Source organism: Giraffa tippelskirchi, chromosome 12, assembly GCF_054371585.1.
Source record: "Giraffa tippelskirchi isolate mGirTip1 chromosome 12, T2T-mGirTip1v1.2.pri, whole genome shotgun sequence".
In the NCBI taxonomy this organism is placed as follows: domain Eukaryota; kingdom Metazoa; phylum Chordata; class Mammalia; order Artiodactyla; family Giraffidae; genus Giraffa; species Giraffa tippelskirchi.
In genome coordinates, this window is record NC_137286.1 from 58,965,693 (window position 1) to 58,980,989 (window position 15,297).

General features: G+C 38.0%; 1 protein-coding gene across 15 annotated transcripts in view; it reads left to right on the forward strand.

Annotated features, from left to right (window-relative positions):
• Positions 1 to 15,297, forward strand: part of LRRC28 (leucine rich repeat containing 28) — a 195,197-nt gene that overhangs the window by 137,289 nt on the left and 42,611 nt on the right. For 9 of the 15 annotated variants that reach the window (XM_081551297.1, XM_081551296.1, XM_081551302.1 and 6 more), the window contains 2 exons: positions 11,647 to 11,822; positions 13,426 to 13,585. In XM_081551297.1, the coding sequence (XP_081407423.1) occupies positions 11,647 to 11,822; positions 13,426 to 13,585 (336 nt within the window). Of the gene's footprint in view, positions 1 to 3,565; positions 3,683 to 11,646; positions 11,823 to 13,425; positions 13,586 to 14,357; positions 14,496 to 15,297 lie in introns of all 15 variants that reach the window. The other 6 variants (XM_081551294.1, XM_081551293.1, XM_081551300.1 and 3 more) reach the window with 3 other exon arrangements.

Consider the following 15,297-nt stretch of genomic DNA (forward strand, 5'->3'; position numbering starts at 1 on the left):
TTCCTTCCCCATATTCGCTTCTCCCCTTTCCTTTTAGCTTTTTTTTGCTAAAAAGGGTTAATCCGGTAGCAGTTCCCTCAATAATGAGCATGTGGATGACAGTATATTTTCTAAAGTATAAAATTTAGTCATTTGGGTTCTTTTGGTAAGGGGATTTAAACTAATTTTTTACTCTCAACACTTTGGTCAGTGGAGTGATAAGTTTGAAAATGCATATGAATTAATTTGCTAAATCACATACATGTTTTGGAGCATAATCTTAGTGGCAAAATGATGTTACTATTCATTTATCTTGTTTAGGTTTACATGCTGAATGGCAGCTCTGAAAACACTGAATTGAAAAGGAATTGTGATCATTGTTATAAATTGTCTGTGTAACTAAGCCAAGGGTCCTGACATTTATAACAGATCTCAATTCAGTTTTTAAAACATTTCTTTATTTATTTAACTGTCTTGGGTCTTAGTTGTAGCATGTGGGATCTAGCGCCCTGACCACGGATCAAACCCAGGCCCCCTGCCTTGGAACATGGAATCTTAGCCACTGGAGCACCAGCTCATTTTAATAACCCACTTAAGGATTTGAATGTAGTCTTTTTGTAACCACCTCAGCATTCATTCTAAAATAATAAAAACTACTGAGTTGGAAACTAAAGTTACCAAAGCCTAATAATTGCCATTTAATAGTGATTTCATGTTATTGTGAACTGAACACATCATGGAGCTTCCATCTCTCTCTACTATTTCACGATGACTTCTTACTGAGATGAGCAGCACTAACTTTCAAGATAGGTACCTTTCCTGCCTCCTCTCCCATTTGCTATACTCTTCCATAGACATGACTCTCTAGCCACTGGAACTGTTTGTATAGCCCTGTCTGCCCTGTGCATTCACAGAGCCAAAAGAGCCTAATCCCTGTTCCCTTTCCCTGGAATATCATCATGTTAATCTTAGGTTTCAATAGAGATTCCTTCATAGCAACATCAAGGCTAGCGTTTGCCTAAAGATCTGGGTACCGTGGTCAAGCCAAGTTAATATGAAAACCATCACAGCATGTATATTACCCCCCAGAATCACTTACTATAACAAGAAGAAAGCACAGCTATAAGTATTTCTGCCTTGCTGGGTACCAGGTAGTGTACTCATAGATTTATCTGTGTATTGCACAGAATCCTCCCAGCAACCCTTGCATATCATCCCTGTCTTAGAAATTAAGAAACTGGAGCTCAGAAAGATTAAGTAAGGTGTTCCAGGTCACAAAGCTAGTTGGCAGTAGAGTTACCATTCCGCTTTATTATCTACACTTAACCACTGCACTGTATACACTGTCTCCCTCTTCTCCTTGGTCTAAAATCACCTCTGTACGTTTGAGCTTCTTTACTAGCTTCTTGAAAGCAAGGGTGGAAAATACCTTTCTTTTCCTGCATCATTCCGTATAGTGGAGTGGATATTCAGTCTCTGATGAGGTCAAAGTTGGTTGGCCAAGACCAGCAGAAGGATGCCTACTCATGTGAATTCCTCCCTCACAGCCTGCATTCTACAGAGTTGCCCCTCTTCTCCAGGGTTAACCAGAGAAGGCATTTAATAGAAGTTTCCTAAAATGAATTTAATTAGCTGTTTATAACCAGTGGTGACTTTGGCCACCTCATGCGAAGGGTTGACTCATTGGAAAAGACCCTAATGCTGGGTAGGATTGGGGGCGGGAGGAGAAGGGGACGACAGAGGATGAGATGGTTGGATGGCATCACCGACTCGATGAACATGGGTTTGGGTAGACTCCGGGAGTTGGTGATGGACAGGGAGGCCTGGCGTGCTGCAATTCATGGGGTCGCAAAGAGTCGGACACGACTGAGCAACTGAACTGAACTGAACCAGTGGTGAAGAATAGGAACTTCTGCTAAAAGAATCGTCAAAGGGAAATTAGACGGTATGTGAAATGAGTATCCACTTACTTGTTCATGTGAGTCTTTTCAGCAGTTTCTGTCAGAAACCTATCTTTTTAGCATTAGGAAAAGCATTAGGAAAGCACTAGGAAAAGTATGGCTTTCAGTTTTCTAAACCTTTGTTATTGTCACATTCTTTGGACAGTGTCCTTGTAGAGTTTAATCAGCAATTGTAAGGTTAAGGAGCAGCAGCTGTTAAGGTAATAACAGTATGAAGTAATTATTCATGAGTCACTTGCTTGCTTTTGATCCTGTTTTTATTGTTCTATGGTTTTGCTCAGTATTCTCATACTAAAGTATGGCTATAAAGTTTGAAAACAATATGCTTTACCATGAGTATCAGGCTTCTCCATAGCAACAGAACCAATAGAGAGAGAGAGTGTGTGTGTGTAGGTGGGGTGATGGGCACTGAGAGGGAGGGAGATTGATTTATTTTACAGAACTGGCTCGTATGATTGTGGGCACTGGCAAGGCTGAAATTGGCAGAGCATGTTAGAGACCCAAGGAAGAGCTGATAAGGCAGCTTGAGTTTAAAAACAGTCTGGAAGCAGAATTTTCCCTTGAGGGCTCCGTCTTTTCCTCTTAAAGGTCTTCAACTGATTAGACAAGGCCTGCTCAACATTATAGAGGGTAATCAGCTTTATTCAAAATCTACTGATTTTAAAAGTCAATCCCATCTAAAAAATATGTTTATAGAAACATCTGCACTGGTGTTTGACCAAATATCTGGATGCCCTGGCCTAGCCAAATTGATACAAAAATTTAATCATCATACCATGTATTGTATGTCATCAAAAGAATCATTTATTATGTGTTGGCCTGTGTTTCCAGACTTAGTGGCCATGCTGCATAATAGCATTTTGGATATGGTCCTCTCATCTTAATTTTCTCCATATTAAGAAACAGACAGTAATTATAAAGTAAAATTTAAATTTATTTCCTCATCTTTACAAAATGGTTCATAAGAGTAATGCCTTTTTAACACACAGAAATACTCATACAAAATCACAATTGTGCTGCTACCGACTCTCATGCTTATATGATCACATAGAGTCAACAGAGGTTTTGAAAGTAAGAGGGATAAAGGCAAACTAGCAAATCAAAGAAAAACATTTGAGGAAAATTTCATATAAATGTTGACACCATTGACAGGCCATTGTGCAGCTGCTTTGCACTAGTGTACCCATACTGGCTGTTAATTTATTGACAATATTGAAGTGTCTCTGCACAAGTTAATGAATAGCCACTGAATTAAAAGCTCTTGAGGTCCCCCGCTGCTGTGTCTGCCCTTCCCCTAAGATTTCCCCGTAATCCAGTAACTAAAAGACTAATGGCTAACAGAACAGAGAGCTCTAGGACTGTGCTTTAGTACAGTGGTACTGTTTGTTTGTTGTTCATTTTATTAAACTGTAATTTACAAACAGAAAAGTTCACCCTTTTAGTGTATAATGCCACGAATTTTGACAAATGCATGCAGTTGTATAGCCACTGTTATAATCAAGGTTTGGAACAGTTCACTCACCCCAAGAATGTCCCTCATGTCCCTTAACTTCTCTTCTTAAGGAGACACACCAGCCCCTGGAAACAGGGGCGTGTTTTGTATCCCTATATTTTACCTTTTCCAGAATGTTATACAAATGGAATGACGTGGGCTGCTGCAAACATTCATATCTGGAGTTTTGTGTGAACATAAGTTCATTCCACTTGGGTAATATCTAAGAATGCATTTGCCAGGTTATGTGGTAAGTGTGTGATTAACTTTACAAAAAACTGCCCAACTGTTTTCCAACATGACTGTGTTATTGTGTATTTCGTGAGAATACTTGTCAGTTTTTTTTTTTTCTTTCAGACATTCTAATAAGTGGGTAATGTCTCATGGTTTTAATTTGCATTTCTCTAATGATTGTTGATGTTGAACACTTTTCATGTGCTTAGCTCCCGTTCATGTACAGGTGACCCTTGAATGATTCAGGGGTTGGGGCGGGTCCTCGGCACAGTCCAGAATCCATCTATATGGCTTATAGTCGGCTCTCTGTATCCGGGCTCCTATCCGGGGCTCCTCTTTGTCTGTGAGTCCACATTTGTGGACCAGCCTTGGGTCATGTAGTATCGTAGTACTTATTATTGGAAAAAAATCCACGTTTAAGGGACCCACAGGATTCAAACTCGTGTTGTTCAAGGGTCAACTCATGTCTTCAGTGAAGTGTGTTCCAATCTTTTGCCCCATTTTTTAAAAATTGGATGGTTTGGGCTTGTATTACTGAGTTTTGAGAGTTCTTTATACATTCTGAATACATGTTTCTTATCAAATATGTGATTTGCAAATATTTTCTCCCAGTCTGTGGCTCATCTGTCACTCTTTTAACAGATTTAACTAGCCTATATTGTAGTTCTTCATAGTTCACCATGATAGACACACAACTCAAGATATATTTAATTTAATCCATACATGAGACATTTTCCAAAAAATCCCATTTGGCAGATTACTATCATATTCCTAAATAACCATTTCTTTAGATGTTACCATCCTGGTGGGTAACCAAATACAGATATTTGTGATGCTTATATCTCTAGAACATCTCCTGAGACAGACTGGACCCACAAGCTCCCCTAAAATTATTTCCTTTTTGGCACCATGTGGATGACTGGTGATGATGATGCCATTTGCTTTTTATCATTTCTCTTTCAAATTTCTTTCCCTCTGTGTGAAGACTCAGCACAACCAATCTGTATTTGGAACTGCTTAGGTACCAATATAGAACTACTAGGTAGAAGAGGAAATGATCATATTCAATGAGTTAGCAACAAAAGAACTCTCATAATACAATTGTATAAGGTGTAATTTAGAAACAGCGAACATTGTGATATACCATTGGTAAAAAAGAACGTCAGAAAAGACATTAGGAATTAGATTTGGGGAAGAGTAAAAGAATTAGATTTGGGGAAGAGTAACATTTATATCTGGAACGACAGGATATAGAAAACTCCAGGCCCAATTTGGCCTGTAGGCAAGAATAGCCATAGCTTATTGACGGCAGTGTTCCCTAAGGTAAGGGGTATGATTGAGAATTGATAAGGCCACCAGCATCCATGGGGTACCTTGCTGCTTAAATCTACTCTCTTTGGCATCAATTAAAGTAAGAGGGTCATTTCTTAAAATTTGACTAGGAAGCTTCCATATTTTGACATCAGTATAAATATCATTGTTGTTGTTGTTTTGTTGCGAAGTCGTGTTTGACTCTTTTGCAACCCCATGGACTGTAGCCCACCAGGCTCCTCTGTCCATGGGATTTCCCAGGCAAGAATATTGGAGTGGGTTGCCATTTCCTTCTCCAGTGGATCTTCCCAACCAAGGGACTGAGCCCATGTCTTCTGCCTGGCAGGTGGATTCTTTACCCCTGAGCTACCTGGGAAGTGTGCATAAGTATCATTAGCTTACAAAAAATGACGTTACTAACAATTTTGAAGCCCTTATAAAGTTCTCTCCCGTGCATGCTCCTCCTGCTTCTCTAAGGTTAGCCACTATTCTGAATTATGTGTTTATCATTCATTTTCACTGAGTTATGATTTTAATATATGTAAATACATCCCCTTATAGTGTATTTTCAAGTTTTGTCTTTAACTTTGTGTAAACTGAATGATGCTGTATATATTCCTCCATGGTATACTTCTACTGTATAACATTTTGTTTTTATTCTCTAACTTCACTATTTTTCTGCTTCCCTTTAAAGAAAGACTCTTTGAAAGAGATGTCTATATTCATTTTCTCCACTTCTTTCTATTTTCTCACAGCCCACGCCCAGTTAGGCTTTTATTCCCAGTTCTACACTGACAAATGATAAATTGCACAAATCTAAAGTATGTATATGGAGAAGGAAATGGCAACCCACTCCAGTGTTCTTGCCTGGAAAATTCCGTGGACAGAGGGACCTGGTGAGCTACAATCCATGGGGTCTCAGAGGGATCACTGAGTTAGCGACTAAACAACAACAGCAAAGTGTGTATATATGTACACTAGCCACTAGCTTCCCTAGTAGCTCAGCTGGTCAAGAATCTGTCTGCAGTGCGGGAGATCCCAGTTTGATTCCTGGGTTGGGAAGATCCGCTAGAGAAGGGATAGGCTACCCACTCCAGTATTCTTGGGCTTCCCTTGTGGCTCAGCTGGTAAAGAATCCACCTGCAATGCGGGAGACCTGGGTTCAATCCCTGGTTTGGGAAGATTCTCTGGAGAAGGGAAAGGCTACCCACTCCAGTATTCTAGCATGGAGAATTCCATGGACTGTATAGTCCATGGGGTTGCAAAGAGTTGGACATGACTGAGCGACTTTCAGTTTCACTTTTCACTTTCATATATATATATATATATATATATATATAAAATTTGAAAAGTTTTTACATATGTATGTATAAACATACATACATACCTCTGAAGCCATCACTGCAAATAAGATAATAAACACATCCACCACCCCCAGAGTTTCCCCATGCCCCTTGGTAATCATTTTTCCTTCCTTCTCTTCATCCTGTCTCCAGGTAACCACTGATCTGTGTTCTGTCACTGTCAGTTGATTTGTATCTTCTTGAGTTTTGCATGAAACTCTGGCTTCTTTCACTCAGCATAACGATTTGGAGATTTTTTCACGATATAGTGTGGATCAACAGTTCCTTTTTTTATTGCTATGTAGAATTCCATTGTATGCATATACTGCAGGTTGTTCCCATTCAGTTGTTCATGGACATTTGTGTTGGTTCTAGTTTTTGGCTTTATTCCAATAAAATGTTACAAACATATGTAAAATGTCTTAAATGTCCTAGACTTAAATTTCCTTGGATAAATACTTAGGAGTGGAGTATTTGGATCATATAGTACATTTATGTTTAATTTTTTAAAGAACTGGCAAACATAAAAAATAACTGTACCATTCTCTTGAAAGATCAGCATTCTCATTCCCACCTATAATAAAGGAGATTTTCAGTTCTTACATATTCTTGCTAATACTTGGAATAGTAAGTCTTTTAGGTTTTATCCTAGGTGTGTAATGATATTTCCATTATATTTTAAAATTTCATTTCCCTAGTGAGTAAAGGTGTGCATCTTTTTATGTTTTATTTGCCATCCAGATATCTGCTTTGATATGGTGTCTTAAGTCTTTCTCCCATTTTTTTCCTTGGGTGTTTGTGCTATTACTGAGTTTTGAAAATTCTCTATAGTGTCTGGACAGAAGTCCTTTATCATATTTATTTGCTTCACAAGTGTCTTTTCCCAGTCCAGAATTGACCTTTACATTTTTTTCACAGGGCCTTTTGGAGAGCAGACACTTTTTATTTTGATAAAGTCCAACTTATCAATTTGTTCCTTTATGGATCTTGCTTTTAGTGTAATCCAAATCACAGAAGTTTCTCCTATGTTGTCTTCTAGAATGTTTAAGGAATTAGATTTACATTTAGGTCTGTAATTCATTTTGAGTTAATTTTTATATATGGTACAAGGAATGGTTGAAGCTCCTATTTTTTTTAAATTTTTTATTCTCTCAAATCGGCACTTTCATTTAACTTCCTGTAAAACATTTCCATGATAACTTTTGTGTACTCATCTCAGTCTAGAAGCTCCTATTTTTTACATATGGATATACAGTTGTTCAAACACCATTTGTGTAAAGTACTGGCCTTTCTCCACTGTATTTCCTTTGTACCTTAGTTGGAAATAGTTGTCCATGTATATGTGGGTCTGTCTCTGGACACACTGTCTACTCTGTTGATCTGTTTGCCTGTTTTGGTGCCAATACTACATTGCTTTGATTACCAAGAAATTTTAAGTCTTAAAATTAAAAAAAATTTTTTTACTATTCCAGCTGCTTTGCATTTCTATATAAATTTTAGAATCAAAGTTTCAATTTATATATATTTTAAAGGCCTGTAATTTTAATTGCACTGTGTCTGTAGATCAATTTGAGCAGAATTAACATCTTAACAATATTGCGTCTCCTAGCCTATGATCACAATAAATGTCTTAAGTACTCAGCATTTTTTGTAGGGTTCTGTGTATATCTCTCAGACCCCTTTTGTCAGATTTACCCCCAAGTATTTCATATTTCAAATAGTATTATAAATGGTGTTCAAAGTTTTTTTAAATTTCCAATTGATTATTGTAACCAACAGAAATATAAATAATTTCCTATAACTGATCTGGTATCCTCCAAAATTGCCAAGCTCACTTATTAATTCCAGTAGGTTTTTTAAAGATTATATTGGACTTTCTACATACAGTCATGTCTTCTGGGAAGAAAGACAGTTTTACTTCTTTCTTTCAAATCTGGTTGCCTTTTATTTCTTTTTTCTTTATTGTACTGGTTAGAAGCTCCACTACAATGGTAAATAGAAGTAGTGAGAGCAGACATGTTTGTCTTGCTGAATTTATGGGGAAAACAGTTTTTCAACATTAAGTAGGATATTGATGGTTGTTTATCAGATTAGTAAATTTCCTTCTATTCCTAGTTTGCTGAGAGTTTTTAAATTACAGATGCATGTTGAATTTCGTTAGACCCTTTTTCTGCATCTTTTGAAATGATTATATCGTTTTTCTTTTTTAGGCTTTAATATAGTGAATTACATTATTTCCTTAAGATTAATACAATCTTGATTAATTAAGTAAACTTCATTTGGTCATAGTGACTTTATACATTATTAAATTAAATTTGCTAAAATTTAACTTTTTCCGTCTACATCTATGTGTGATACTAATTGCTTCTCATTTCTTTTTGTGTGTTCATCTGGTTTTGGTGTCAGGATAATGGTGGCTTCAGAGAATGAGTTGAGAAGTATTCCAGTCTTTTAACTACAAGTTCAACTTCATTCATAAATGTAGGGCTGCTCAGCTTCTGTGTATCTTGAGTGAGCTTTGCTAATTTTTGTCCTTCAAAGACTTTGTATTAGTATAAAGTTGCTTCTTACCCTTTTATTATCTGTAGAAACTGGGCAATATCTCCTTTCTCATATTAATATTGGTAATGTATGTCTTCTCTCTGATTAGTCTAGTTAGAGGTTTTTCGAGTTTATTAATGTTCTCAAAGTTCCAGCTTTTTTGTTTTCTTTGATTTCTCTCTACTACTGTTCTCTATGTTATTGATTATCTTGATGCTCTTTATTATTTCTTTTATTTGCTTAGAGCTTACTTTACTGTTTTATTTCTGGTTGCTTTAGGTGAGAGCTGTGGATGCAACACATCTTTCTTCTATTGATACAATGACCTTTTCTGCCAGTTTTAATATCTATCTTGGTTGTTTCAGTCATGTGATTTTTTTTCCCCCTCATTGTACGTCATGTTTTCCTGCTTATTGAAAAGCCTGATAATTTTTGGTTGGATGCCAGGTAGTGTGAAATGTATGGTGTTGATTGAGTGCTGAATATTTTTGTATTCATGTAACTATTCTTAATATATGTCCTGGGATGCATTTAAGTTAACTGGAAACAGTTTAATCTTTCAGATATGGCTATTAAGGATTTGTTGGGTGGGAATGGAATGGTGTTCAGTCTAGCACTAATTGCTCACTGCTCCTGAGATAAGATTCTGCTGGTGCCCCTTGAATTGCGATGTTTAAGTCTGCCTGGTAAGAGCAAGAGCTGTTTGCAGCCCTGTGGGGTTGCCGGGCGCTGTCAGCCTTCATCTTTTCACCGCCTCCTTTTCCCAGGCTCAGGTGGTCTCCTTGCGTGTGCTGATCAGTGTTCCTCTGAATAGTCAAAGGGTCCCTCTGCAAGTCTCCAGGGCTGTCTCTCTGTACATTCTCTCTCTCTCCCCTAAGCTTCTCTGTCCTGTGAACTCTTGCTGTTTTGGACTCCCTGAGCTCTTAGTTCCTTGTCCTCAAGTTCAAGCGCCTACCAGGCTGTGCCTGAGTTCCCCTCCCCTGAGTTAACGCTTCTCTTCAGTCAAGTCTCTGCTCAGATGTCACCTCTTCAGAAAGACTTTCTTTGATTATGTTATCTGAAATGGTACAGCTCTCATTCCCCTCTTCATTTCATTTTAGCATATGTGTATCTTTTAATTGTCCATCTCTCCTCAGTATAATAAGCTCAATTCTGATCTTAAGTATGTACCTAACAGAATTTCATGCTCATATGTATCAAATAATACATACAACAATGTTCATATAGCCCAGCACTGGAAACAGCCCATACATTTACCAGTACTACGCAGCAATGAAAATGAATAAACTATAGTACATGCAGTAGCATGGGTGTATTCCAGAAAGATAATGTTGACAAGAGGAGCCAGACAGAATTTGTCATGTTGTTGAAAAAGGCAAAGCCAAACTATACTGTTAGAATTTGAAAAGATGCTTCCTTTTGAGATACAGGTTTTGCCTAGTAGGAAGGCCAGTGTCACCTCCTGAGGTTCTTTTTGTTGAGCTGAGTGGAGAAACTGAGTAAAATTAATTGAGTTCTAGGTCAGATACTATCTTCTCGGTAGAACCTTCTCTAATTCCCTGGACAAAGTCAGTTCCTCCATCTTCTCTGACCCAACATTAGAATAATTATATCATAGTTATTACATTTTTCGAGGGAAGGAAGTCATTTTTTTTTCTTAATTTAAGTGTCTTAACTTGTGTATAGTAAGTGCCCTGGGAATATTTTCTGATGAAGCAGTGCCCAGTCACTCAGTAGTATCCAACTCTGCTGCCCCATGGACTGTAGCCCGCTGGGCTCCTCTGTCCATGGGATTCTCCAGGCAAGAATACTGAAGTGGGTTGCCATGCCCTCCTCCAGAGGATCTTCCCTACCCAGGGGTTGAACCCACGTCTCATCTCCTGCATTAGCAGGCGGATTCTTTACCACTAGCACTACCTGGGAAGCCCATTTTCTGATTAAAGGAATGAGTAAATGTAGGAACGTGTAATGAACAAACAAGCCAAGGGCTTCTGTCTTCCAGTACTGTACTTTCTTCATTGCCCGTCTCTAGTTGAGCACAGGGAGATTACCTCATATTGTGTCTGGAGAGTCAAGGTTTGTTGGCACCTGTTTGTCATTAGAGAGGAAAGGTGTTGAGACTTTTAGGTAACCTGGTGATCTCAGACCAGAAATGGAAAGAGATTGGACTCCTGAGTTTTAGTAACCCTGTAAAGCTAAAGGAACAGGAATGTCTATGCCTTCTGGTTATGGGTGGCTGTAGGGAATAGTATGTGACTTGGCTTATTCAATAGACCTTGCCGAGAATATTTTCTCCACAAGTTTATGGAAGGACCCAGTAAAGTTATCTGCTACCATTAAAAGTCTGTTTGCTTTGCTGGGTGTTCTCCCCACACAAAAATTCTGTTAAACCAAGGTACTGTAACTTAACAGAGTTCTCTTTGTTCCTTTTAATTTTGAAAATTTCAATAAACATAAACTTAGAAAGGGTAAGAAAACGAGGATAAATGGAGCTTACAAAGCAAATTGTGTGGACCTGATGAAGGAAATTCCTTCCAAGTTTGTCCTTACTGGCAATGCCTAGACCTCAGTGAAGATTTTAGCTGAGTTCCAAATGATGAGTCTAAATTTCTGTGCCAGATTTTATTAAGGAACCCAGGATAGCATCTGTTCACTTTGAAAAGAATTTTGGCAATTCAGCAATGTCTTAAAATTCTAAATGTATATTTTGATTAACACATTTTTATTGGCACATATAGTCATTTCCTTTTGGCTAACACTACTGTGAATGTGTGTCTTTCTGTAGCTGTGGTGCTCCCATTCAAGTTTCTGAGGTGAAGCTGCTTTCCTTTTCATCAGGGCAACTAACTGTTTTCCTCCCTGCTGAGGTGAAGGCCATAGGGACAGAGAAGGATCGTGTCCTGCCTCTGCAGGAGCTGGCGATGAGGACTCTGCATCACACCTACCACACTTCTCTAAAAGGTACATGGGACCTTTCTTTTTTTTCCCCCTATTTCTTATTCAGTGAGCTTAGGGATTGTGTTTTATGTTACTTTGATGTTCACTTTCAAAATTGTGGTAAAATGTACCTAACATAAAATTTACCATCTTTAAGTGCTCAGTTCAGTGGTATTAAGTACATTTGCCCAGTTGTGCAATGGGACATTTTTTGTAAGAGAAAAGTTTTAATATTTTGTCAACACTGATCCCTTCAGCAACCCCTACAGACACGGAGAAGTGTTCACTAGATACGGTGTTCAGTCAAAAGAACAGGTTACATGTTAAACTATGTGGTTGAAGTTGAAAGAAATTGGTGTTTGGGAACACATATTTGGTAGAAGTGAGAAGACTGGCAGAGATACTTTATTCCATAAGAAAAAAATGTGCAAAGATCTTACCCCTAAAGCAAAGTTGTTACTTCTTCCAACATAGCAGGTTTTTGCCTTGCACCCTCCTCACATCTGAGAAATTTATATACGTAAAGGGAAATTAATTCCAGGACCCTTTGGCAGTATTACCACAGGATGCCAGCTCTTGGTTTGGAAAGCCTTTGGTAGTGTATATATGCCTTAGGTGATATGGAGTGGACCTGAGAAGTTTTAAAAAAGCACTAGGCAACGTTAATGAGAAAATACATTTCTAGTGTTTTTAAAACTGCTAAATGTTTTGTCCTTGCTTTTAAATAAAGAAAAGTTCATACAAAAACATCTAACATTAACCTCCTAGGAATGTATTAAGCTGTTTTCAAAAACTGAACAGAAAACTGAAATTATTCACCTATGAACAAATTACATTTTTCAAAATGGTTATTGATAAGTCTGGACAGATACAGAAGATAGTAAGATAATTTGTATTTCCTTCCCAAAGATGATTGAGTGAATTTTAGGTGTCACCTCATCATGACTATTTCTCTCTCCTGGTGTTCACTGTCAGTAGCAATCCAGTGTACATTTGTGCTCAGGATTGCCCAGACCACTAGGATATTTTGCTTTAAATATTTCTTTTGTGTGCTCAGACTAAACTAAGGTAAAAACATCCCATTTTTATTAATGACAGCTCATAGAAGGGAGACAGGGAATCATTATTTTTCATTTTCTTTGATTTCTTTGTTTCCCCTTTTCATTCTTTTCAGTAAATGTAATTTAGCTTGAAACATTCTAAATCCCCAATAGATTTAGGAGGAACTTAATAAAAGTCTGTTTCAGTCTTCAGTCACAGTCCTTTTTTTATTTTCTGTCTCTTACAGAAGTTTGTAGACCCTCTCTGGGTAAACCCAACAGCCTTTTTGGTCTTTGTTCTTAAAGAATATTTGGCCTTACTCTTTCCTTGCTTCCACCTCAGGACCACTCAGGTTGCTCTTAAAAGAATAGACTTTGGGTTTCTCTTAGTGTCTAAAGTGTAAAAAAATCTTTCATTTCCAAATAATGTTACGTTTTCATTCAGTGCCTATCAGATAACAAAATTTTCCACATGCAGTACTTTTCACTAACCGAATTTACTTGTTAACAGTGAGACGTATCATAAGCAGCCTAGTTCAAGGGTATCTCATTTTTTATTTGTGCATGATTTTTCTCTTCTGTTGCAGACCTGGACTTTGTGTCTCCAGTCTCGTTACCCAAAAGCCTCCTGGAGCTGCTGCACTGCCCGCTGGGGCACTGCCACCGCTGCAGTGAGCCCATGTTCACGATCGTCTACCCCAAGCTCTTTCCCTTGAGAGAGACGCCAATGGCAGGGCTGCACCAGGGGTAATCATGCCTGAGTGGGCACCAGGGCTTATACCTGGGCGAGGGGTGGGAACATGGGCAGGGGTGGAGGGCACACGGAAAAGTTGTCAAGTCAGCAGCTTGAAAGGGGCCTAGAGTGCTTCCTGCCATACAACTAAAGGAAACAAGTGCACGTTCTCAGTGTCAGAAGAAAACTGGGTTCCCCTTTATTACATTTTTGGTCTTGGACAGAATGGTTTTGTTGTATATGTTATTTAGAGTAGCTCATTCTTTGGAGAAGTGTTTTCTTGCTGCTCCTCTATTCACAATAGTCTTTAGGCAATAAGGAGCGTAACAACAAAATATTTGTTATATAATGGGTCCAGCCCAGCCCTTCTGTTTAACTCACATTACTAACTGAAAGTGTGTGGCTAAACATTGTGTGTGTGTGTTTCTGTTTTGAGTTTCCAACACTTCCAAATGGCATTCTCTTGCCACTCTGTTTCTTGGCACAGTGCCTTGAATTTGCAAAGAATGTTAACTAAATAAAAAACTCCATACTGGTAGTTTAAAAAAGAATACCAGACAATTAAAAATAGGACGTGAAATGAAAAATCCTCCATTAGCCCTGCCACAGCTTATAGATTTTCTAAATTTAGGATCTTCTAAGTTTGCATTTTTCAAAGTTGAAAAAAAAGATGCTATAATACCTCACTTATCCTCAAATGTGGTATTTTGGGTTAGTACATTTTTCAGGAAAACTTGTTACCCCTATTCAGTCCCAGAAGTGTTTCCTTTATAATCATTTTTGTAGAATGAGAGCAAGCGTGGGCAGGGTACTGAACCTCTCAGAGCCTCAGAATGGAGCTGGAACAGCCTGCTGGGCAGGGCATCTGAGGATCAGCAGACGATGAAGGCAAACACCTGGCACATAATGGGTGCTCGGCAAATGGTAGTCACCTTTTCCATCTCTCTACCCACTCCTTCCTAAAGCTGCATTTGTCTTTTTCTTACCTGAATAATCCTGTTTTGCTATACTTTCAGTTCCCGTTTCAGCTTTATGTATTTTTAGTTTCCTGCTTCTTTACCATGCCTGTCTCCAGAAGCCCTCCTCCAAACCTTGCTCATTTCCTTCTGATCAGAGGTGACCAGATCACCAAATCAGAGCTGAAAGGATGGAGTTAGGATTTGAGTGTTAACTACATGAGTAAAATTAACAAATGAAATAGGCACATCTGTAAGAAGCAATAGGGAATATATTGATCAAGTCACCGGCCATGATTCTGACTCCTTCACTGGGAGACCTTGGGCAAATTGACATAACATTTCTGAGCTTCATCTTTTCATCAGTAAAATGAACTCAGTAATCATATCTATTTAATAAGGTCATTGTGAGGATTAAATGAGATTATTTTATATAAAGAGCCCAGGATGGTACCTGGCATGTAATAAATATTCAGTAACTGTTATCTATTATATCTTTTTGTAGCTCAAAAACTTTTAAAAATTTATTTTGTGTTTGTGTCTTTAGCAGATGATCTTTATATTAGTAAGATATCATTATAGGAAAATCTTGAATTCATTAAACTATAGTAAAATCCTTCTGCATTGTTGTTGCACAATTTCCTATAGAGGACATTTCCTTACTAAAAATGTGAAAATGAAAACAATGCAGTATGGTAAGGATGCTCTGTTAGTAGCTGATAAAATTCTAAATACCTGTTTAAAAGGTAAATTTTCATTTCATCATGGTA